Source organism: Amphibalanus amphitrite, unplaced genomic scaffold (assembly GCF_019059575.1).
Source record: "Amphibalanus amphitrite isolate SeventyFive unplaced genomic scaffold, NRLGWU_Aamphi_draft 000045F_arrow, whole genome shotgun sequence".
NCBI lineage: Eukaryota > Metazoa > Arthropoda > Thecostraca > Balanomorpha > Balanidae > Amphibalanus > Amphibalanus amphitrite.
The window spans coordinates 389455-416141 of NW_024881541.1; the positions used below are offsets into that span (position 1 = coordinate 389455).

Genomic DNA, 26687 nt, shown 5'->3' on the forward strand with positions numbered 1-26687 from the left:
ATGGTCCGTGCTTCCACCCCACCTCACTCCCCAGCCCTCGCCAGCCGCCGCGCCGCGCCGATCCGAGCCATGCCTCCGGGCTCGGCCCTCACCGCTGCGCTGACGTCACAGGCGGCCCACATCGCCTTCCAGCCACCGACCCAGACCGGTGTCATACGGTGTGGGTAGGCTGTGCCGCTTGACAAGTAAGTGAAGCGGCACAGTCTACCGGTACCAGGCGGCTGCTGCCAATGCTGAGCCATAGGAACCCGGTGGATAAAGAGTTGTAGAACATCAATCTGCCCCCCCCCCCCCCCCCCGAGTGTACTACCTACCTTTGTGCCGCTTACCGCGGCAGCACTGCCAGCACCACAGACCCAAATAGTTAACGCATCATTGGCTATAGAACAAAGCAAGCTCCCTCAGTCACTCCCCCGTTACGGGCTCCGCCATATATGCCTGTTCGCATTAGGTCAGCAGCTTTTCGCAGACAAAGTACCTGGGCAGCCGGCAGTTCTGAGCCGCCAGGTGGCCGGCGGTGCGGAACATGATGAGCACCACGCAGGTAGCGCCTCTGGCGGCTGATCCTTGAACCTTCACCTGCACACGCTGACCGCCAGAGCTCCAGTAGAAGTCGTTGGCGGTTTTTCGGTAGCCGGCGCCCACCCAGAGCGGACGGTCTGAGGGCAGCGGCGGTGTTATAGAGGTCAATGGCAGCGGCGCAAAACGGACTGCTCAGGCGCGCCGCTCACTGAGATCCAGCCACGGCTGGGATCCATTAGCAGTGACACAACACTGAGGTTCAGGCACTGCTGGGATCCATTAGTGGTTACGCAAGACTCAGGTTCAGGCACTGCTGGGATCAATTCGTCGTTAACCCGCGCCCCAGTGGCGGTCCCAGCCAATTCGCCCTAGTGGGGGGGGGGGGGGTATATGTTACCACCCACCTCTAACTCAAAAACTAAGAGGGCTAGAAAGACGCAGTAAAAAGCTGTCGATAGCTCTTAATGCGTACCAGTGTTCGCCACGGGCCCCAAAATCCCCAGCCCAGCCCGGCCCGGGCCCATGGGTTCAGAGCCCGGCCCAGCCCGTAGCCCGCTCTTGGCAAAATGTCCAAGCCCAGCCCGGCCCGGCCCGTCAAAAATAGCAATCTAGTTATTGTCTTAGTCTATTGCTATAATAAGCATGATTGATTACACTATTTTGAGAACAATTCAAATTGCATGAATATTAACATGACAATCATGACTCCCTTCTTTTCAATGAATATAATCATTTCAAGTACCTATGGCACAAATTTTAACAGTAACAGCAAGCACCTCAGTCAATTAGGTCATGATTACACACCTATAAAAAGTTAACATGATTATATTAACCCGCGCCGGGCCGGGGGGGTGTTTGAACACCCCCCCCTGCGGTTTTTCGCAGATATCTCAAAAACGGCGGCGCGGAGCGCCGCCGTTTTTGGCACACCTGTTTGTGCATCTTTTCCGCACATGTTGTGAAAATTTCAGACCCAGGTCGCCTTAGGTCAGGTCACCAGGTCACGCCAAGTGACCTCACCTCAGAAAAATAGGAATGCTCGTCATAGCTACACCGATTGATCGATTGCCTTGCAACTTTCAGCAATTGATAAGAGCAACTATATCTACAAAATGTATATCTCGGAATTTTGATATCGGTGACCTAAGGTCAGGTCAATTTTGCGGCCTCTCCATTATAAGTCAATGGGAGAAAATTGAAAAGCGTCTGTTTTGCACGAACGCTATTCTAGACTCTCTCAAACATCGAGATATAGGTACAATTGACACACTGAACCGGAAAATGGCAACTGTGACCCCTCGTTATGTCCCCGAGGTCATCTCAGGTCACGAACAGAATCTATCAGTTTTTCGCTAATAACTTCTGATAGAGGCGTGCTAGAGCGCTGAAAACGCCTTAGATGTGTTCGGCTCGACGTTGCGGATCGACTGATATGCAACACGACCTTTTCCGGTCAGGTCATGACCTTGACCTGAGGTCAAATTTTCAAGCTGACCTTTCAAGGTCAAATTATGGTTCATTCGACGCGTCTCGACGAGAGGAACACGATGCTGGCAAAAGTAATGTCATGGCTCTTTTGAGTCAAAAGTTATTGCCAAAAAACCACTTTTCGTAAAAACGGCTATTTTTGGAGTTTTTGCCCTCTGGAGGCTAAACCGTTGACCTGAGGTCAAATCTGAGAACATTACTCAGAAAGGTCTGTAAAAGGGCTATCGAATGCGCTTTTCCGCGGCGCTGTAGCTCTATCGGTTCCCGAGATAGCCGTTGGCAGTTTCCAAAATGTTGAAATAGTCAACATTTTACCTTTGGTGACCTCTGGTGACCTGACCTTTGACCTGACCAAAAAAATGACCGAAGTGTTTTCGTCCTTATTTTAGACGTTCTTTCGATTGCCGCTTACCGCGTGTCGCTACGTGGCCCAGGAGCCGAGTTAGACGGGGGGGTGTTCAGACACCCCCCCCCCCGGCCCGGCGCGGAATCTCAGAGCACCGGCCCGGCGCGGGTTAACCACATTCTATGAGTAAAGTTATCTTGCAAGCTGATGTGTGTGAACATTATCATGCATAATTGGTGACTCTAATGCATACTTGAAGGAAGTATTTGCAACTTACTCTATACTTCCCAGCACTTACCAGCAGAAAAAAAGTTTGACTTATTGGAATTGATGAATCTGTCTCATGTCTGGGATTGACCTTGCTGTTAAATTCACTCCATTGATGCTGCAATATCAAAAGCCTGAGAAAGCATACAGAATAGGTGACACTAGCTTTAGCACTGTCTTCCACAAAAGAGAAAATCCATCCATTTATCAGCAAAACTGATTTAATCTATTTTCAATTCATGCCCACGTGTCAACCGAATCTCTGTGGACAACTATCTGCTGCTTTCCTTGCTATTTTATGTTAGGCTCTTTTCAAGATATGGATATCGCCAGCAGCGTAAGCAGAAAACATGGTAAGTTTGAAATGTCATTTGGTACTTTTGCGACTTTTACGCATCATCATCATCAATTGAAAATGAGCGAACACTTCTTGATTGTCGCAGCTGCGGCAGGTAGCAATTTTGACCAATTGTATAATAAAACATATATAATCAAGTTCTTATTTTGTTTTTCGTTCGAGTTTTCAGACTTCGTGATCTTGGTTTTATTTTCTATTTGTTTCATTTTGTTTTTCAGCTTGATACTAACTTAAAAAACGTATTTATTTGATATACTGTTGTGTATACGAGTAGTAAAGTAATCTTGGTGTATATTACCACCTATAGATGCCGCCACATAATGATCGCAAATTTTGTTGAGAAGGGGCCGGGTTGTTGTTGTTGTGATTTATTTTGACAAATTTATGGACATTTAAGGAAGCTTTCATCGCGAAATACTCTGTAGAATTTAACGTTACTTACAGTGTGTTTCGTGAGTATCCTTTTAAGGTTCTGTTCGTTAAAAAGCCGTCGGTGAAGGAAAAAAGCCTGTGTTGGAATTGTCTCACTATCGCCATATATAAGTGTTAAACTTAATGTAGCCCTGTAGCCCATCATTGTTGAGTGGCTTCTTAGTTTTTGGAGTTGTAGTGCTAAGTAAGTTATTCTGATAACTACATTTTAACTTTTATTAACAAACTAATGATGCTAGAGATTCTCTGATCTTTTTGGTTTCGGAATTTTTATGAAAACCCTCCTATGTGTGACATGATGTGATATTGGATAATTCTCAAGATTCCCAAAATTCAATATGAAGTAGGTTTTCTTTCACATTGCTTAAATTTGGTTTAGTTTTAGTATTTTCCCAGTGGGTTTTGTTTGCATCAGTTTCCAAATTTTCTTAAATTGACATTAGTCGCAAAACCCATAGTCCACAAAGCTCTTGGCCCGGCCCGTCCATAGCCCGTTAATTAATGATATTTGGGGGCCCGGCCCAGCCCGTAGCCCAGCCCGGCCCATGGCCCGTTGGGCTGGCCCGGCCCGTGGCGAACACTGATGCGTACGTTTGAACTTTGAAAGTACAGGGATGTTCACGAAAAACTGACACATTTTTAAACGACTTTGTGAACAAGTGAGAGCTCATAGAGACTTGATTTGTATGCCATTCGAAAGCCTAATGAAAAAGTTTTGTATGTGCATAACTCCTTTAGGTAGCATACCAGGAGTTTTCAAACAAATAAGAAAACGTTAAAATAGGGAAATTTGACGACGACGAAATTTAGCGGAAAAACAATGAAGCTTTCGCGGCGACGGTCTGCCACCAAGACTGAGCCAGTTCACGAATTCGTCTAAAATTTGGCAGATTAATTTTTCGATGGATTATTTTTATACTATTAAGGCATACTGTGGGCAAATTTCTAAGGAACGCCAAGATTGGTGGGTATGGAAGTGCTGTTGTCATAAATCATAGTCACAGGCTGACAGGGCTGCAGAGTGTTACCGCGCCATCTTTTAACGGCTCCCGTTAGCTGCTGAAGCGGAAATGCGCCGACACCTACACCATTCGGTGGTTCTGGCACACGTCCTGGCCACCCCACGTTCAGTAACCGCGATCATCGGTCTCATACGAGAACAGGGGGAGCGGGCATTATCTAGCGCATCACCTCTTACCCATAGCCGGCCATTTCTCTCTACCTCAACACCGTGGTCTTTTCCTGTGAGGTCACGTGAGTGACATGGTCTGTATCAGCGGCCCAAAGGACTTCAAAACTCCTGACGAGTACGGTGGGAGGTGTCGCAATTCTCCCGGCGCGTGCCTGTAAACGGGGAATAATTTCCTGTTTCGGGCTGAGTCGTGCACTGTTCCAAACACTCGTCATCTGCAAAATGCGCTGTAACTTCTTAGAAACGACAATGATAAGTTCCAAAAATATAACTTCAATAAAACTTAGAAGTCCACTCTATTTGCCCATACCATGATCACCGTGCTGAGGGCAAGTGTTCTCTCGTTATTCGGAAATAAAATGTGTCAGTTTTTTTGTGAACATCCCTGTATTTCGGTCATTTTTTATCTTAGAGCAATATTGGGGTCACTGGAGGTCATCAAAGGTCAAAATTTGCCAAATGTCATTATATTTTTCAGAAAACATGCACTTATCTCAGGAACTATGATACGTAGAAAAACGCATGGAAAGCAATCTAAGGCTTTTGAACTCTTCTTTCGATAAGGTTATCATCAAAATTGACCTCAGGTCAACGGTTTAGCCTCCAGAGGGCAAAAACTCCAAAAATGGCTGTTTTTACGAAAAGAGTTTTTCGACAATAACTTTTCACTAAAAAAAAACACGACATTTCTATTTCCAGAATCGTGTTCCTCTCTCCGAGACGCGCCGAATGAACTATAATTTGACCTTGAAAGGTCAAGTTGAAAATTTGACCTCAGGTCAAGGTCATGACCTGACCGGAAAAAGGTCATGTTGCATATCAGTCGATGCGTCTCGGCAAGACAAACACAATGAGACCATCCCCAGTGCTCTATCTCTTTCCAATCGAGAGTTATTGGCAAAAATATGTTTGTAGCCCCAAATGACCTCGGATGACCTTTCTAGAGGCTATCAGCAAAAAGACACCTTGGTCGTCACGGGTGGTCCAAATCATTGTGATTCTGAAATATTTGGACTGTTCCTATGCGTACACACGGATTTAGAGGCATTTTCATTTTTCTCCTATGACTTATAATGGTAAGGTCACGCCACTGGCCTGACCTTAGGTCACGGATATAAAAAAATCCGAGATATACAAATTATAGGCGCCCATAACATCATGCACTCCACCAAGTTAAAAACCTTTCTGACAAACACTGCAGGCTGGACATGATTGCAAACTTTTTTAGGCTTGGTCAGTTAACTTGACCTGGTGACCTGACCTGACATGACCTGGGGTAACAAATTTCACACATTGTCCAAAATTGATGCGCAGAAAGCTAGTCCAAGCGGCGCGGCGGTACGCGCCGCGGTTTTTTATTCACACGCAAAAAACGCGACAGGGTGGTAACATGCCCCCCCCCCCACTGGGGCGAAGGTTAATAAGTTGACCTGCGCTGACCTCGACTCGGTTTGGTCACGTGATAAGATGGCAACACCTGTCAGGTCAGGTCATGACGGCACCGGAAATTCCGATAAGCAAATAATGTAATAATCCGATAAGCAAGCAATCCGAAACGCAAATAATCCGATAAGCAAATAATAACCCCCAGGTCACGAAGTTGGTCGAAAGAGGTCATGTCGCAAATCGTTCGATTCGGCAGGTCTTCCTGAGTCCAGTGGCGGCTTTCCCGACTCGCTAGCTCAATTTGATCAAGAGTTATTGACGAAAAACCTAATATGACCTTGATGACGTCATAAATGACGTTACGCAAGGTCAAAATTGCAAAAGTGACGCATCTTAACTTGCAAGGAGTGCATTATATCACGATTCTGTGTGCTTGAGATAGTTGGAGATCGTTCCCGGCGCCAGAATAGCTCAAATAGCAGTTTTCATTTTTCCCCATTGACTTATAATGGTGAGGTCGCGAAAATAACCTGACCTCATATGAACTTTAGGAAAAATCCGAGATATACAAGTTGTGAGACTTGTAATGGATACTAGATCCTGCAAGTTTCATTTCCCTGTGAAAGCTCCTCTGGCAGTGAGGGCGTTGCGAAGTTGCGACATCTGAAGACCGTGCAGAGGTTCACTTATGACGTCATAGGTCAGTGACCTGACCTGACCTGAAAATGTGGTTGGTGTCAAAAGATCCGGCTTGAATCAAAGGTCAGGTTAAAATGCCGCCGGCGAGGGTTAAAATGATTTTTCTGAATCAGCTGAGACTGGCTGCAGACATCGGGTGAGAAGGGATATCGGTATCTGAGGAGCTGTACCAGTAGTATCTGGTGAGGCGAAAATACGGTATCGCGCGAGACGAAACAAAGGAGTCAAGCGAGAAGAAAAACCATCCTCGACTGAGAATGTGCACGCACTCAGAAAAGGTTATCGGAGATCCACTCTCCACATTCTCAAAATCGGTTGTCTAAATTGAATAGGGCAGTGGCGCAGCCAGAAATCTGTCGAGGGGGTGAGAGACGTTCGCAATGGGCCCCCTAGCAAAGTTGGCCCCCTCAACCAAATTGGGGCGCTTACCAACAACAAAACAGCTGCTGTTTTGCCGAATATTCACTACGTTTCCATGACACGTCTAAATCAATTTAGCGAAATTTTACGTGCGTTTTTCTCGGAAACCATTTACCTTATGCAAAAAATGAGCGTATATGTATATGGTTTTAGCTAGCACCTAATCCTATATTTACATTTTCAAATTATGCCTGAATGCTATGATGGAGCAAATCCATTTTTCAAAATCGGCTTAGCTTGTGCCATGGAAACGTAGCCATTATCGAAAACTCACAAAGCTTTAGTGAATAACTAATCATTGAATATGAATTTCTCACTTTAACCCGCGCACCGACGGGGGTCTGCGCCAACTTCGTACCGACGGGGGGGGGGCGGATGACCGCCCCCCCCTGAGATCTCGAGAACGAAGCAAGATAGCGACAAGCGGTAAACGGCATGGGATACGCACGGACAAGGTCTACAATTTTTACAAAGGTCATTTTCAGGTCAGGTCAAAGATGACGTCACAGGGGTCAAAAAAGTCAAAATGGCGGCGCTAGGTATGGAGAGAGTTTTTCTCGAATAACTTTCGAACTAGTCAATATAGGAACAAACTAAGGGCAGCATCGTGATCCTCTCGTCAATCCGCATCGAATGATATATATGTTGACCTCGAAAGGTCAAGGTCAAAGGTTGACCTCAGGTCACGTGACCTCGAGGTCATCATGTACATCATTCGATGCGCCTTGATGAGCTGAACACAATGAGACCATCCGCGCGGCTGTATCTTGTTCCTGTACGGAGTTATTGTCAAAAACCGCTGGTGACCTTTGATGACGTCACATGACCTTACAGCTGCCCAACAGCAAAACAGACCTCAAGGTAGTGAAGGTTGATCGTATATGAGGTCATGTATGGCCTATGGGGCCATTCCAACCCGTTTTAGTGGTAAAAACAGGGAGTTGATTTTTCCCCCATTGACTTATAATGGGGAGGTCGAAAAATGGACCTGACCTTAGGTCATCGATATCAAAATTCCGAGATAAGCAAATTGTAGCTACTATTGACCTTATAACATCCTGCGACTTTCAAAGACCTCCGACATCTACTGTAGCTCTGGCACGTTGTCAAAGTTGCAAAAAAGTAACTTGAGGCTGGGTCATTCAAAGTGACCTGGTGACCTGACCTTTAAAGTTAGGAGGTTCAAACTCGGACACCATGTGTAAAATTGATGAGAGAATAGTCGTACCAAATTTCGCGGCGCCCTCAGGGGGGGCGGATATCCGCCCCCCCCCCCCGTCGGTGCGCGTGTTAAAATTTGTTAACACTCTGATCTGTGGTTAGGTCAGATTTTCGTCCTCATCATTACTAGCCAAATGTTTGGGCCCCTCACGCCTGCGATGCGTATTTGGAAATTTCGACCTCGACGAGCGTCTGTAGTAGAAAACCACTACTTTGGTAGGGAAACTACTGCTGTCTGCTACCATTTGCACTGCATGTGTCGCTACAGTTGCGACATCTATGCACATTGCACAGCACATACAAAGGATAAACGTAATACCTATAGGTAGTAGGTACATACAGGTGGGTGACGGCATGTGATCGCCTGAGGCGGTGGGGGGTAAAAACAGTGGCGCAGCCAGAACTCTGGCGACGGGGGTGAGAGACGTTCGCGATGGGCCCCCCAGCAAAGTGGGCCCCCCTCAACCAAATGGGGGCCCCTTACCAACAACGAAAGGTCAGATCATTGTCATCATTACCAGCCAAATCGGGGAAAAGGACAAATATCTCTTGATCTGAAGAGGCACGTAAAAAACAACAGCATATTTACAGAAACATGACCATTCTGCCCATATTTGAAGGACAGCGTGCAATTGATGGCCAGCGGCCACTCAAAGGGTCGGGCTAGGTCAAAAGGCTTTTAAAAAAGCTCAACATCAGTTTTTCGACTATTACTTTTGATATAGGAGACGAGGTAGAGTTATCATGACATTGTCTTGAAGGTGTTAATCATCCATACGGATCGGTTGATGACCATCATGAACTTCTCAAGTAAGGGCATGACCTTGATCTGCGGTCACATTTTGAAGTTGAACTTTTTATGTGAAATTATAGGTAGCTCATTCGATGCATGTTAACAAGAGAATGATGACAAAGTAAATGTCTCATAGTTTTTCTCACCAAAGTCCTTGCAAAAATTCTTAGCAAAACTGTTTTGGTAAAATGCAACTATTTAGATGGTTTTGCCGGTTTTATCCTCTGCTCTGTTGCCAAAACATTGACATGAGGCATTGAGGTCAAATCTTAAAAGCGAAAGCGTTTTGAAAGGCCTATCGAATGAGTTGTTCCGCAAAGCTCTAGCTCTTTGGTTCAAGAGTTATACGGTTATTTGTGAAAAATATAAAAACAAGAAGATTTTTCGTCGCAATCTTGTCTTTCTGTTTCTCATAATTTTATCATATTTTCATCTTCAATGACCTCAGCGATGACTTAATCGAAAAATGACCTCTACGATTCTGAAGCATCCTATAGCTATCCGTTGCTTTTCTCGTCTTTCTAGCCGTCTTAAATTATGATCGGGTTTGGCCGATACGCCCCCCCCCCCCCCCCCATGGCTGATTGCACGAGTTAGAGAGCTATCGAACCCACTTTCAGCGCGCTGTAGCTTTTTATGTCCTCGAGTGTCGAAATAGGCGAAACTTTTCCTTCGATGAGCATGATGACGTGTGCTTTGGTCTGAACTGCAATATGACTGAAGTAATTTCTCCATGATTTTCGACGCTCTTTAGAAAGCCGCCTACCGCCGCACTTGTCGCTACGTAACCCTGGAGTCAGGTTAGAAGGGAATATTGTGGGAATATTCAAACACCCCTCAGGGGCGTAAAACTGGAAAGCCTGGGGCCCTGCTCTGCGGGGCGCGGTCGAGCTAGGCTAGAGCCAGTTTGGGATATTTACAAGCCCACGTAAAGCCCTCAAGAATCTGCATAGAGCACAGGCTTTCAAAGACTTCAGGGTTTAGATATCGACAATCGACATGGTCTTTTGAGGCCTGCGTGGTGGCTATCAGAGGTCGGTGGGCCCCTCAAAAGCCGGTGCAGGAGCCTCAGGTGTCAGTTTGGAGCCATCATGGACCGGTGTGGGGTCCTGATAAATACCTAGGCGTCAAACCCCTAGACGTCGGGGTGGGGCCGGGCGGTGAGGCAGGCACAGGCCTGAGGAGAAGATTTTCATATGTCGGCTTGGCAGGGCCCTGCATGGCTTTCTCAGAGGCTGACATATCGTACTGCGGAACCTCCAATCTCCATGAGCCTCAAAAACCTCTATGGGCCCCCTCACGCTTGGGATAGGCTTCCTGAAGCATACAATCTCTGAGTCTTGAGATGGGCCCATTAGACATGAACTGGGCCATCAATATATACATGTGGTGAGTTGACCTATATCAAACATGATATCGGCTCAATCAGGATTGGTTTAGGCCCTCTCAGACCCAGACCAGGCACGGAGTACGGACCCTCCCACACATAGGATGATCCTTTCATTCCTGGGATGTCTTCTCAGGCCTGAACTGGGCCCTCTCAGACCTGAAATGGGCCTTCTCAGGCCTGAAGTAGACCCTCTCAGGCCTCAAATAGGTCCTCTAGGGCCTGAAATGGGCCCTCTCAGGCCTGACATTAGCCCTCTCAGACCTGAAATGGGCCCCTCTCAGGCCTCAACTAGGTCCTCTAGGGCCTGAAATGGGCCCTCTCAGGCCTGACATTAGCCCTCTCAGACCTGAAATGGGCCCCCTCAGCCCGGAAATGGTCCCTATCATGTCGAAAAAGGGCCCCCTCATACCGTAACTGGGCCCTCTCAGGTCTGAAATGGTGCCTCTTATGCCTGAAATGGGTCCCTCTCAGCCCTCAAACCGTCAAAGAGGGCCGTCTCTGGCCTCAAACGGGCCCTTTCTAGCCTCAAACAGGCCCTCTAGGCATGAAATGGGCCCTCTCAAGCTTGAAATGGGCCCCCTCAGGCCTGAAATGGGCCCTCTCAGGCCTGAAATGGGCCCTATCAGGCCTCAAACATGCCCTCTAGGGCCTGAAATGGACCCTTCAGGCCTGAAATGGGCCTTCACAGCATCAAATGGGCCCTCTCAGGCCTAAAATGGGCCCCTCTCAGGCCTCAAATAGGTCCTCTAGGGCCTGAAATGGGCCCTCTAGGGCCTGAAATGGGCCCTATCAGGCCTGACATTAGCCCTCTCAGACCTGAAATGGGCCCCTCTCAGGCCTCAAATAGGTCCTCTAGGGCCTGAAATGGGCCCTCTCAGGCCTGACATTAGCCCTCTCAGACCTGACAAAATGGACCCTCTCAGACCTGAAATGGGCCCCCTCAGCCAGGAAATGTCGAAAAGGGGCTCCCTCATACCGTAACTGGGCCCTCTCAGGTCTGAAATGGTGCCTGGAATGGGCCCCTCTCAGCCCTCAAACGGGCCCTCTCTGGCCTCAAACGGGCCCTCTCTGGCCTCAAACGGGCCCTCTCTGGCCTCAAACGGGCCCTCTCTAGCCCCAAACAGGCCCTCTGGGGCATGAAATGGGCCCTCTCAAGCTTGAAATGGGCCCCCTCAGGCCTGAAATGGGCCCCTCTCAGGCCTGAAATGGGCCCTGTCAGGCCTCAAACATGCCCTCGTCTGTGAATGGGACTATAAATCCTAAAGGGGGGGGGGGCTATCAGGCCTGAAAACTGTTTTTCAGTCCTATGACGGACCTTGACATTATGATAAAAAATTGTCAGGCTGCATAACGTTACAGTTCGAATCGACGGTGGGCCCCTAGGATAAAAGACGGGGGTGAGATCTCACCCCTTTCACCCCCCCCCCCCCTGGCTGCGCCACTGGGTGAAAATATTTTCGTCATTTAATACTCAATGCAATCGCTGCGACTTTTTACAAGACCAGTGGCGCGGGAACTTCTTCCAGACTGGGGGGGCTGAACCATCATAGAGATCAACCTAGGGTACCCCCAAATTTAGTTTTCTCATCGGTTTTAGGCCACTTATTTTTCAGACCTTGGCCTTTTCAACAAAAAAAAAGAAGAAAATATTTGCAAAAAAGTGAGGTATTCCGTCTCAGCTGAGTGAAGAAACTACCGTTTTGGCAACCTGGAATAAAGGTTTCAAGCTGCCAAATGAGTTGCCGAGTCAGTAAAATAGGTAGATTTTTCACTTACATGCTTTCTTTCTTTGTGACTCACAACCCCTAATTTGGGGAGGACAAGCTGCCCCAACGGTTCCTGGCCTCATGAAAAGTTATGAGGCACCGCCCCCACGGCCCCAGAGCTGTGAGGGCAAGCTTCCCCCACTGCCCTCTCCCCCGGTTCCCGCGCCTATGTATGAATCTATGAAATTGTGCTGGTAGATTTCCGATTTCGATTCCTCCAGCTGGGGGGGGGGGGGCTCAAATACATTACGAGCCCCCCAGCCGAAAAGTTGGAGGGGCTCAGCCCCCCCTAGCCCCCCCGGTTCCCGCGCCACTGTACAAGACCTTCTCCTCGTCGTTGTTCCTTGCTTTCAACGAATGGTCCCCGAGTGATGACTATCCTCACGCGAGATAGGATGAATGGAGCTAGCAATTAAGTCCAAAATACATATCGAAAATGTTACAAAACACTTCTTTTGAAGGAGATGAATTGAATGGTTTTGGAGCCTCACGAAACATGTTTCATATATGACGCATCAAACAAACTGACGCATAAAGACTGTGTTCAAAAGTGTGAGCGGCAGCTCCGCAAGCACTTGTTGACAAATGAAAATCGTAGATACTGCCCGGTCGCCATAGCAACAAGTAAGCGTCACAAATTTCGAACACTATCTGAGTGCGCCAAGTTCGACTACATCGAGGACGATGGGTGATGGTTGCCAGCTGATTAAATAAATGAAATGCGAATAAATTCGCTTTTGTTTGAGATGGCGAGTAAAAATGTGTTTCTTAATTTCAAATATCATTGAATTAGTTTTTGTATATAAAATAACTACAAACGCCTCTGTGCAAGGAATAAATCAAGGCTTATGAAAATCGTGAGTAGGGTTGGGAAAAGCAGAAAAAGGATCACGTGACTAGCGTCCCAACCTTATCTGTAAGAATCTTGGGTACGTATACCTAACTATGCAACTGGTATGGAAGGTCGTAACGTGATGTAAGTAGTAACGGCAGCGTTCCGCGTCGCTATTTTTTAACCCGCGCCCCGTAGGGGGGGCCGAAACGGCCCCCCCTGTCCTTTTCGGTCGATATCTCCTAAACGGCTGGAGATATCGCCACCAAATTTTCAGGACCCCTCCGGGCATCAATTTTACACATTGTGACCCAAAATTTTCCAGAGGCTATGATAGGTTGGCCACAAATGACGTCAGAATGACGTCATGTTCTGTCATTTTCGACCGAAAAAAGACCTTCGCGAGAAGACCTGTCAGGCCAACAGCTTTGAAGATACAGAAAAATGATCAAGACATAAAAGGTGTAAAATTAACAGGGCTACAAAACTGCCGTCTCAGATTTTTAAATTTTTGAGTTTTGACTCCCCAAAATCAAAAAAGCATTTTTTTTGGGATATATTAGCCAAAAAATCCAAAAAGTTTTTTGAGTTTCGAAAAACCGGAATATATGTGATAGTACCTACCGTCTTCTATCTACATACCAAATTTCAGATCGATACCTCGTTTTATGGCCAAGTTATAGCGAAAGAACTGTTCAAAAATGATGACGTCAAATTTTCAAACTCAATTTTTGGAAATTCTAGACCTCTTAGAGCAAAACAAAGACCACCATTAGACTCCCCGTGACGAGCTGCATCGAATCAATACCCATTTTATGCAAAAATATCAACTTTGAAATTTGACCTAATTTGACCTGACCTTGACCTGACCTTCACCAAAACGTGACCTAGGCTGGCCCCAAAGGCTGCCTAACCCACATAATCGCATTAGTCATGTAAAATGGACCATAAAACATGTATCACACGACACTTTCATATTGTGACCCCCGGTGACCTGACCTCGCTGTGACCTGATCTGGTATCAGTGACCTCAGATAGCAAAGTATGTGTTTGACGAACAATGTAATATCGATGGTTTTCAATACATTACCAATTTACTCGATTTCACAACACATTTCTTGAAATGCCTGTGAACGGTGAAAATCTGACCTTTGACCTGACCTGTGACGTCATCGGTTTGACCTAGGTCAATGAAATTTGGTCACAAGGTAGTTCCCGGGTGGGGCTATCGAATGCCGTTTGAATTTTGAAAATCGGCCGGTAACTTTCCGAGATCTTAGGGGGGGCCGAAACGGCCCCCCCCCCCCCTACGGGTGGTAGGGTCCGCCGGTAGCCCTACGGGGCGCGGGTTAACTTTAAGAACTTGGGTCTGAAATTTTAACAGCATGTGCTGAAAATATGTTATACCTAAGTTTTCTTATAAATTTAGTCCACTGCTGTGGGCCTTTTGAAAGGTAGGATTCTTAAGGACAGCGCCCCAGCTAAGCAGAGCTTGTTGCGTTGGCTGGCCCCTGCCCTGCATCTTCCGATCGCGCAATTCTTGATATATGACAGAATTTAGAGTCCGAAGTCGTACGCACCTAGCCGCGCACGGCCGGTCCCCTCACTGCACAGCGATTGATGTGAGTAATGTTAGGAATTGGTATGCATAATACATATATTATTTCTTAAGTTAAGCAATTTCAGGCACTTGGTATTCTTCACTTATCACTCATGGGGTCACTGGCGGGCTCCTGAGGGCCTAAACCATTCTCTGGGAGCTCTATAGGCGGGCTCCTTTGGGTCTTTCCAGTTGACTAGCATATCCCTCGCCCTGGCAGGGGGGGAGGGGGTCGATGCGACCCCCCCCCCCTAAGGTTTTTCGAAGATAGCGTAAAAACGGCGGCGCGCAGCGCCACCAAATTTAGCACAGCCTATGGGGAAACCTTTTTACAAATGACCTGAAAATTTCAGGTCCGAGTGACCTTGGGTCAGGTCACCAGGTCAGAAAAACCGGTACAAAGTCATGGTCAAATTTCAATTTTCTTTTTGCACCTGTCCAACTCACAGTTTTGGACTGATTTCCTTAAAACTTTCAGGATGTTCTAAGTTCACCGAGTTGCATAACATATAGTTCGGGTTTTTTTAGGTCACTGACCTGAGGTCAGTTAGAGGTCATTACGTCGTAATGTTAAGCCTATGGGAAAATACTAAATTCGGAAAATACTGGAGATATCCGCTTCGTTCTATCACTTTTGTGCTTTGAAACCACAGTACTTAGCAGCAGGTCACTTGGTGCTTCTTTTTTTGGTGTACTTATCCATGGGTCAGGTCAAATGAGGTCAAGTGAGGTCAAATGACGTTTTTGCCAATAACTTGGCACATAATGACGCTAGAGCTTCAAAAATGGTATCATTGTGTTTCTGGTGATCAGCTGAATCGAATGATATGCAATATGATGCAATTTGGTTAACTTGAGCTTAATTAATTAATTAAAGTTTACTTAAAATTTAAGAAAAACTTTCAGTACACTTAAGTAAGCTAAAAAGTATATCATTCGACGCGCCTTGACGTGCTGAGCTCACTGGTGCTTTTCGTTTTGCTCTATCTTAATCAGATCAAAAGTTATAAGGAAAAACTTTTGACCTGTTTTTAGCGAAGTATTTACATTTATACCCCCCCCCCCCTAAATATTGACCTAGAGCAACCAAATTTGCACAGGGGCGAGAACTCCAGGGGGCCCACCTACCTACCAAATTTGGTGTTTCTAGGTGCCATAGGAGCCAATCACGAGGGGGGGGGTTCGCATCGACCCCCCCCCCCCTGCCAGGCCGTGTTATGAAAAATGCCCTGCCAGGGCGAGGGATATAGGGCTCCACGCGCGACTCAACTTCTGAGTTATTAAACTGCAGCTACAATGGTCTCTGAGGAGTCCCACCTGTCTATTTTTTGAAGAAAGCATTTCATTGATTGTTTTCTTGCATGATAGACACTTTGAGAAAGGGATCCTCAAATCGTCAACTCGATGAATTGATAAAAATCACTAACATCTCAGGAGGCACACTGCTAAATGCTAATACCAATGCATACGTATATAGGTACCTAGTTATAGGCAAGAGGCGTGTCTTTTGTGGCATCATATTGGACCTTCCTCCTCCCCCCCCCCCACCGCTCAGCAACTTTGACATCCGGGGATCGGGCCGGCCATGACATGAATCCCCCACCCCCAAACCGAAAGTCTGGATGGATCCACCCTGGTGCCGTGGTGCCCTAGCTAATCGCTAACTAGAATCGGCGCACACTAATATCGCAGTTTATATGCGGTTTGTATGCATAGATGTCGCAACCATAGCGACACATGCAGTGCAAATGGTAGCAGACTGCAGTAGTTTCCCCTACGAAAGTGGTGGTTTTCTACCACAGATGCTCGTCGAGGTCGGAATTTCCAACGCGCCTGCGATGGGCTTCCTCAGGCATGAAATGGGTGCTCTGAGTCTTGAGATGGGCCCATTAGACATGAACTGGGCCCTCAATAGACATGTGGTGACGCATATCAGGCATGATATCAGCTCAATCAGGACTGGGATAGGCCCTCTCAGACCCAGACCAGGCACGGACCCTCCCACACATAGGATGGTCCTCACTCCTCTCATGCCTAAGATGAGCCTTCTCAGGCCTGAACTGAGCCCTCTCAGGCCTGAAATGTGCCCTCTCAGGCCTGAAATGGGCCCTCTCAGGCCTGAAATGTGCCCTCTCAGGCCTGAAATATGCCCTCTCAGGCCTGAAATGGGCCCTCACGAACCTAAAATGGGCCTTCTCAGACCTGAAATGGGCCCTCTCAGCCCGAAAATGGCCTCATGTCGAAAATGGGCCCTCTCATACCGCAGCTGGGTCCTCTCAGGTCTGAAATGGTCCCTATTAACCCTCGCCGGACCTATTGGTTTTCTACATACGCGCCTGCCGAGGGGGGGGGGGTACGACCCCCCTCGCCGTTTCGCCCCTGGTGGAGCTAGCGCGTCACGGAAAAAACGAGCGTGTGCGCCGTTACGAGACGCAGAGATTGGTACCCGATTTTAAGGTCCTAGGTCAACCGGTGACCTCTGAGGTCAGGTCAAGTGTCCCAAGATACGGTTCAGTTTTTGGTGAATAACTTCGCAAAAAAACGGCCGCAGAGCCGCGATTTTGGCAGTATCGTGTTCGCCTCGCTCAGGCGCGTCGAATGATATACTTTTTGTCCGGGTCAGGTCAACTTTGGGTGTTGACCTCAGGTCAAGGTCAGGTCAGCACCCCGAGGTCACGAAGTTGGTCGAAAGAGGTCATGTCGCATATCATTCGATTCGGCAGGTCTTCCTGAGTCCATTGGTGGCTTTCCCGACTCGCTAGCTCAATTTGATCAAGAGTTATGGACGAAAAACTAATATGACCTTGATGACGTCATAAATGACGTCACGCAAGGTCAACATTGCAAAAGTGACGCATCTAACCTTGCAAGGAGTGCATCAAATCACTATTCTGTGTGCTTGAGATAGTTGGAGATCGTTCCCGGCGCCAGAATAGCAGTTTTCATTTTTCCCCATTGACTTATAATGGTGAGGTCACGAAAATGACCTGACCTCATATGACCTTGAGGAAAAATCCGAGACATACAAGTTGTGAGACTCATAATGGATACTAGATCCTGCAAGTTTCATTTCCCTGTGACATCTCCTCTGGCAGTGAGGGCGTTGCGAAGTTGCGACATCTGAAGACCGTGCAGAGGTTCACTTATGACGTCATAGGTCAGTGACCTGACCTGACCTGAAAATGCGGTTGGTGTCAAAAGATCCGGCTTGAATCAAAGGTCAGGTATGCCAAGTTTCAGCTCTCTATCGCCAGCGTGTTCGGAGCTATCGCGAAAAAAACCCTATGGGGGGGGCGGCACCCGCCCCCCCCCCCTCGGCCGGCGAGGGTTAAGCCTGAATGGGCCCCTCTTAGGCTTGAAATGGGCCCTCAGGCCTCAAACAGGACCTCTAAGGCCTGAAATGGACCCTCTTTAGCTCGAAATGGGTCCTGTCAGGCCAGAGATGGGCCCTCTCATGCCGTGGAACGGGCTACCCTAGCCTTGCAGTTCCAGGCGGTCGGGGGGTGCATTTTTTTCCCCTTTTAGTTTTTTTCTATAAATCTCTAGAGCCGCTGCGCCGATCGTCACCAAACTTTCAGTACCTTCCCTTGAATAGCTATTGCACATTGTGACTGAATTTTTTCCAAAGGCTATGATAGGTTGGCCGCTAATGACGTCGGAGTGACGTCATTTCCGCCATTTTCGACTAAAAAAAGGTTTCGCGGGAAGAGCTGTCAGGCCTACATCTTTAGAGATACAGAAAAATGTTGCGTAAATAAAAGATGCAGAATTACCAAGGCTGCCAAACTGCTATCTCGGATTTTGAATTTTTAGGATTTTGACCCCAAAAAATAAAAAAATAGATTTTTTGAACATTATAGCCGTATAAAAAATTGAATTTCGAAAAAACGGAATGTGTGTGACAGTCCTTACCGCCTTCTATCCACATACCAAATTTGAGATCGATACCTCTGTTTTGGCAAAGTTATAGCGAAAAAAAACTGTTCAAAATTGATGACGTCAAATTTTCAAACTCAATTTTTAGCAATTCTAGACCCCGTAGCGCAAAAAAAATAAAGACCACCATTAGACTCCCCGTGATGAGCTGCATCGAATCGATACCCATTTTATGCAAAAACATTAACTTTGAAATTTGACCTAATTTGACCTGACCTTGACCTGACCTTCACCAGAACGTAACCTTAATTGGCCCCAAAGGCTGCCTGACCCAAATAATCGCATTTGTCAAGTAAAATGGACCATAAAACATGTATCACACGACACTTTCATATTGTGACCCCCAGTGACCTGACCTCTGTGATCTGACCTGGTATCAGTGACGTCAGATAGCAAAGTATGTGTTTGACGAACAATAACCATCGATGGCTTTCAATAACTTACCAATTTACTCGATTTCACAACACATTTCTTGAAATGCCTGTGAACGGTGAAAATCCGACCTTTGACCTGACCTGTGACGTCATCGGTTTGACTTAGGTCAATGAAATTTGGTCACAAGCTATATACGGCCTTGTTCACAAGGTAGTTAGTTCCCCGGTGGGGCTATCGAACGCCGTTTGAATTTTGAAAATCGGCCGGTAAATTTCCGAGATCTTAGGGGGGGCCGAAACGCCCCCCCCCCCTACGGGTGGTAGGGTCCGCCCGGATAGCCCTACGGGGTGCGGGTTAACAGAAAGTAGGTGTCCGGTGAGCTCTGAGACACCCAGAAACCATGCACCTACAGCCATCATCTCCTGCTTGTAAAATACCTAGTCTTTTTTTCGACAAAACCGATAATAACTCCAATGCTATTGCAAAGTTGTTATCACTGTGAAATGGGTTCACTGCAAGTGGAACTAACTCACCGTCGGCCAGCAGTCCCTTCACCAGGTGGAACTTGACGTTGGTCTCCAGCTGCAGGAGGCGGCCGCCGGTGGCGCGGCACCGCTGCGCGGCCGCCGGCTGGGTGAGCGGCTGCGCCGACAGGCCCGACAGGCACAGCCGGCGGCCCGGGCGCGCCGCTCCCACCCGGCTGTAGCCGGACGGACAGGCGGACGTCGCCGGCGGCGTCGCCGTGCTGACCGCCGCCGCCGGCACCGTCGGCCTCACCGGCGCGTTGACCACGGGCGACAACATCGGCGCGACCACTGCCAGAGGTGGCAGGGGAGGGGGGGGGGGCTGTGAGCGGCGCCAGAGGTGGCAGGGGAGGGGGGCTGTGAGCGGCGCCAGAGGTGGCAGGGGAGGGGGGGGGGCTGTGAGCGGCGCCAGAGGTGGCAGGGGAGGGGAGGGGGGCTGTGAGCGGCGCCAGAGGTGGCAGGGGTGGAAGGGGAGGGAGGGGGGCTGTGAGCGGCGCCAGAGGTGGCAGGGGAGGGGGGGGCTGTGAGCGGCGCTAGAGGTGGCAGGGGGGGGGGGGCTGTGAGCGGCGCTAGAGGTGGCAGGGGAGGGGGGGGGCTGTGAGCGGCGCCAGAGGTGGCAGGGGAGGGGAGGGGGCTGTAAGCGGCGCCAGAGGTGGCAGGGGAGGGGGCTGTGAGCGGCGCCAGAGGTGGCAGGGGTGGACAGTGCAACACCCGACCACCCATCACGGAGCACACAAGACTCGTGGGAGACAAGAGTTCATTTTCCCGCGCCATGCTTGGGTATACGTCATTGAAGGTCTCTAGCAGTTTTTTTTTACAACAACTTTGGTATTAGACATATTAGAGTGATGAAAACACCTTAGACGTGCTCCGCTTTGCAATACGGATCGACTTGTATGCAACATGACCTTTTACCGGTTGGGTCATGAACTTGACCTTAGGTCAGATTTTCAAAATGACCTTTTCAGGTCAAATTATAGTTTATTCGACGCTTGTGACGAGAGAAACGCGAAGCCGTCAAAAGCAATGTTGTGCCCTTTTGAGTCAAAATTTATTACAGAAAGCAGCTCTAATAAAAAGGGAGTTTTAAGTTTTGTTTCGAGCGGCCGTTTTTTCGGGAACAAGTTACGAAAATTCGTAGGGGATCCATCCGACTCCCCGTCCGCTTTAAGTGAGAGGGTTAAAATTCAGCATGCGGCCTTGCACCAGCTCAGTGTTTTGTAGAACCTGGAAAAAGACATCCTTAAACACTAGCAGCACCCAGTCAGTTTCGATGTAGGGTTTGACAGTTGACTCACGGGTTTCAGAAGGCATGCCAGCGCTGACAGCTCAATAAAGCATAGCAACGGTAAGTAGGTTACCTACGGCCCGATTCCACAAAGTCTGCCATTTGAAAGGTCATGATCCACCATGCTATTTGGCGCCGGCTTAGCGAGAGCTGTCACCATCTGGTGAACCGTGAACTTCTCTGCGTCCCACCACCCCTGCTTCCCACCACCCCTGCGTCCCGCCTCCCCTGCGTCCCGCCTCCCCTGCGTCCCGCCACCGCTGTGTTTCACCACTCTCGGCTCCCACCGCCCTAGAGTCCACCACCCTCGAGTCCCACTACCCCTGGTGTCCCACCATCTTTGTTTCCCAGTATCAATGTGTCCCACCACCCTTAACCTACGTCCCGCTGAGGCACCTGGATTTTCACGCCCTTCCTGGGGGATGAACATTGAACACCCATCGGCCATCCCCATCTAACCCTGCTGCCTGAGCCACATTGCGACAGGCGGTACGAGTAAGTGACGTTGGAAAGAGTGCCAAAGTCACAGGAAAATTTGCTACCTACTCTAAAGTTCTTTTTATTTCCAATGGTATGGTTCTAAGTACATTTTTTGACTTACCACGCGATTTAGCAAGCAAAAAGGGCAAAAAGTCAACCTGAGGCCTCTTGCACCTACCCTTGCACCAAACTAGGTAGGTACCTAAATTCCGATTTTACCTAGATTCCCTTGCACCAAACTACCTACCAAAAAAAAGACGTTCCCGTGAAAATTTTCCCAAGAATGCTTCCGAGCGGCATAGGAAACTACCAATGTTTAACTGCGAACGTCCATTTTCCTCTTGCACCGAAAGCCGGAAAGTAGTACTCGCGGAGGAATTTTTTGACGGTTTGACGGTAAACTCGAGCCTCCAAAATAGCTAGGAAATCATTAGGTAAAATAGTTCAATTGTTAAAACAGGCAAAATAGATAATAAGCCACAGGCATTTTTAGGCAAATTAGGCATGACAATATATTTAGACAATGATAAATCAATGCTTTATGGGTGAATGATAATATAATTGGCCAAGCTCCATGGGTATACACAGAGGTGCTTCACCGTACCAAGGCGAAAAATCTTCGTACCGAAACAGCCACATTGAAGACTCACTCGTTGCCCCGGATAGGCAACTTATTGGTTCAAATAGTTAAGGCGACTTTCACCGCTATTTACATAAATGAAAAATGATTTCATAATACCAAAAGTATATTTATAAAAACAATATCCACTGACTAGTTTTCTTTACTTACTATTTGTTTGTGCAAACAAATAATACGTCGCCAAAGAGCCAATCCAAACAATTCTTAAAAACGCGAGCTGTCCAATTTACCTAGGTAGGTATGTAGGGTAGGGTACATAGAGTACCCTACCCTACATCCTACATAGGGTAGGATGATGCAAGAGAAGTTACTGCCATAGGTAGTTTTACCCAAGGTTTTACCAGTAAAACGCCTTTTGTGGCGACCAATGGAGCGAGCGAGAGGGTGGGCCTTGCACGTGCGAAATTGCGAGGGAGTACCTCCAACTAACTTGTGCACTGCAACATACTGTCCTATCCCTAGCGATGTGCCAAATTTGAGCGCAATCGGCCTTGCCGTTCTCGAGATCCGGAAGCGGCACCCTGCACGTGCGCACGTGCAAAATGGGTCCCAACTGACTTGCACGACACCCTACTAACCGGTCCCTAACCATACCTATACATAATTTCAGCGCATTAGGTTCAGCTGTTCTCCAGATCTGGAATCGACCCCTGCACGTGCGCACGTGCAGCAACACCTCAACTGTGGCACATGGATATGCATTGCCTAGTGGGTGCCTGCCTACATGCCAACTTTCAGCGCAATCGGCTCAGTAGTTACCGAAATATTCCAATTCTTACAAAACTGGCACCTCTTCGTCTTGCACGTGGCACGTGCATAAGGGGTCACCTACATGCATCGGGAATAGTCCAATACTTAGTAGAAGGAATGAAGCTACCCTACAAAAATTACCGCATGTTAATCAGTCAAGTGGTTGCTGAGATATAAGCCTCGTAAAACGTGCGCAAAGGCGTTGGCCGCTCATACTCAGAAGTTTCCATTAACCCGCGCCGGGCCGGGGGTGTTTGAACACCCCCCCTGCGGTTTTTCGCAGATATCTCAAAAACGGCGGCGCGGAGCGCTGCCGTTTGTGGCACACCTGTTCGTGCACCTTTTCCGCACATGTTGTGAAAATTTCAGACCCAGGTCACCTTAGGTCAGGTCACCAGGTCACGCCAAGTGACCTCAGTCTCACCTCAGAAAAAATATGAATGCTCGTCATAGCTACACCGATGGATCGATTGCCTTGAAACTTTCAGCGATTGATGAGAACAACATTATCTATAAAATGTGTATCTCGGAATTTTGATATCGGTGACCTAAGGTCAGATCAATTTTGCGACCTCTCCATTATAAGTCAACGGGAGAAAATTGAAAAGCGTCTGTTTTGCACGAACGCTATTCTAGACACTCTCAAACATCGAGATGTAGGTAAAATGGACACACTGAACCGGAAAATGGCAACTGTGACCCCTCGTTGTGTCCCCGAGGTCATCTCAGGTCACGAACAGAATCTAACAGTTTTTCGCTAATAACTTCTGATAGAGACGTGCTAAAGCGCTGAAAACGCCTTAGATGTGTTCGGCTCGACGTTGCGGATCGACTGATATGCAACATGACCTTTTCCGGTCAGGTCTTGACCTTGACCTGAGGTCAAATTTTCAAGTTGACCTTTCAAGGTCAAATTATAGTTCATTCGACGCGTCTCGACGAGAGGAACACGATGGTGGCAAAAGTAATGTCGTGGCTCTTTTGAGTCAAAAGTTATTGCCGAAAAAAAACGTTTTTCGTAAAAACGGCTATTTTTGGAGTTTTTGCCCTCTGGAGGCTAAACCGTTGACCTGAGATCCAATCTGAGAACATTATTCAGAAAGGTCTGTAAAAGGGCTATCGAATGCGTTTTTCTGCGGTGCTGTAGCTCTATTGGTTCCCGAGATAGCCGTTGGCAGTTTCCAAAATGTTGAAATAGTGGACATTTGACCTTTGGTGACCTCTGGTGACCTGACTTTTGACCTGACCCAAAAAATGACCGAAGTGTTTTCATCATTATTTTGGACGTTCTTTCGATTGCCGCTTACCGCGTGTCGCTACGTGGCCCAGGAGCCGAGTTAGAAGGGGGGGGGGGGGTGTGTGTTCAGACACACCCCCCCCCCCCCGGCCCGGCGCGGAATCTCAGAGCACCGGCCCGGCGCGGGTTATTGGCTACGAAAGACTTTGCTTGTTTCGCTCGCTCCGCAACTATACAGGGTGTCCCATAATTACCCGAACATTGTTAATTAGCGTATAAATAAGGCAAAGATGATTGCGCTTTTTTCTTTTTATCGTTCTATATAGTCAACTAAAGGGTGGCTGTGAAATAACACATGCATTAGATACGCTTGTTACAAGATCGGCCGACAATGATGGAAAATGCCAGCCATTGCTGGTCTTGCAGTTGTTTTACGGGTCTCCCGAAACTGGGTGTAGGCCTGTTTTCTTTGACCTCTTGCCGGAGGATAATACGATCGTATGAGATAAACTTAACATCAAAGTGTTCCCAGGCCATAAGGCATTATCCCCCAAAACAAAAATTTTTGCCGGCACCACTTTTGACGCGTTTTTTTACATCTGAAGTGGGGAAGCTCCATGTCTCAACATGGCGCGACCTTTGGCTTCCAACAGATTTGGTTTCCAAAACAAACCCGTTCATGGCCATTGGGTCACGGCATCCAGTTTTTGTACTGGTAGAATATTACCCCAGTAGTACTCTGTGCTAACGGTTGTCTTTGGGTCATCATATCAAGCCGAATGAGTGCACGGTGGCTCAAAATGTTTCACAATTTGATTTTCGACGGGTGCCTGGCCGTCTCAACTGTTGGGGCGTTGTAGCCATCTGACGTTCACACACGCCTTTTTCGGGCGGTTCAAATGACAGAATACCTTCGTTAGACCGCAACGTATGCTTCATTATGCTTTTTTGTTGTATATGTTATGTTTTTGGGATGAATTGTAGTGATTTTCGCTGCTTTTCCCGTAGTTTTCGCATATTTTTCAGGCGAAGGGCCCCAAATTCCAAAATTTTGTCGAAGCTAATGGTGCAAAGTAGACTGATGTTCTTTAGATAATCCTGATCTATCGTTTAGCTGGTTTTTAGCTAGATCGGTGACGTTTGTTGTCCATGACAAGGAACCACCCGTTTGACAACTGGTGCATGGCCCTTTTTGGCCGAGCCCAAGCTTGTCAATCAGGTTTATCTCTTGCTCTCTCTGGCTTCGTTAGCTTATATAATTGCGCTTTGTTCAATCCTAACTGCTTGCAGATGAGCTGCTGAAGCTCTCCAGCAAAAACCACTAAAATTCTATAATTTTAGTGCTTTAGACAGGCTGATGAAGAAAGACGGATGTCTTCCGAAAGCTACCAATAAAAATAAACAAAGCTGGTGTCCTGAAAAATCTTTACCAAGAACAATACCATGTCCCAGCTCAACATCAACTATAACATCGAACAATGAATGGTCATGAAGCACTAAAATACTCAGAAGAATACATGATGATAAAGGTATAAATATTCTCTAAAGTAGTCATTCAAGGTCAATTTTTGGCAAATATGGAAGAAAGAAGATTATTATTCTAAAATAATATATAATAAAAACAAAAAAAAATGTTAACGAATCAAGCTGAACGTCCAACCTACGACCTACGATTATTCATCGAAACAACGAACCAAGAACCCGAAGACGAATCGCTGACGTCTTAACGAATGAAGTGTCTGCGCATTTTAACTGAACGTCCAACCTACGACCTACGATTATTCATCGAAACAACGAACCAAGAACCCGAAGACGAATCGCTGACGTCTTAACGAATGAAGTGTCTGCGTATTTTAATCGCGTGTTTTATGGTGTTAACCCGCGCCCCACTGGGGTCTGCGTATAATACGCCCTACTGGGGGGGGGGGGGGCTATTCATAGCCCCCCCTCCTAACTCCGAAACTACTAAGCCGATCGTCAAAATTCAAACGGCGTCTGATAGCCCCGGAAAAACTGTCGAGCGAAACCTAATTTCATTGACCTCGAGGTCACCGATGACGTCACAGGTCAGGTCAAAGTAAAAATTATTAGCATTTTGTCTTCTTCACGTTTTGGGCTCTGGCCGCCGTCTTACAAGTCAGATCAGGCTCATTTTTGGTTCACACACTCGTGAACAGATGCTCTAGATACTCTGAGGGTACCAAACTTGTACTTTGATTTTCAGGTCAAGGTCAGGTCATCACAGGTCACGAAAATATTATATCATGCGTCGGTCACGTGACACATGTTTTATGGTCCATTTAGGCCAAAAATTTCAAATTTGATGTCGTCTGTGTCATTCGAGGTCATTTTGAGTCAAATTTAGCTTAGGTCAGGTCACTTTCAGGTCAAAAAAGGTCAAATTTTGAAGTTAAAATTTTTCAACAAAAAAGGTGTCTATTGGATGCAGTTTGAGCTCAGGAACACGATGGTGCTATTTATATTGGCGTACGATGTCAAATTCGTGCTGAAAATTGATTTGAAAAATTAATAATTGTTAATTTTTTGCAATAATGCGTATAACTTGGCCATTTTTGAAGATATTTAGCTAAAACTTGCTAGGGTTAGTCATAATAATACGTTATATCACATATATTCCGGTTTTTTTCGAAAAGTCCAAAAAAAATTGAATAAAAATGTAAAAATATAAGTTTTGAATTTCATTATATAAAATTTTCGAAATTTTCAAAATTTCGAAAATCCGAG

The 26687-nt window shown here is 47.2% G+C and overlaps 1 protein-coding gene across 1 annotated transcript in view; it reads right to left on the reverse strand.

Annotated features, from left to right (window-relative positions):
- Window positions 1-301: 301 nt before the first annotated feature.
- The window catches only part of LOC122377469, a 50671-nt gene continuing 24285 nt past the window's right edge, over window positions 302-26687 (reverse strand). Inside the window, exons 3-4 of the mRNA XM_043357524.1 lie at window positions 19557-19838; window positions 302-659 (exon numbers count right to left, since the gene is read on the reverse strand). Of these exons, the coding sequence (XP_043213459.1) occupies window positions 448-659; window positions 19557-19838 (494 nt within the window). The 3' untranslated portion in view covers window positions 302-447. The remainder of the gene's footprint in view (window positions 660-19556; window positions 19839-26687) is intronic.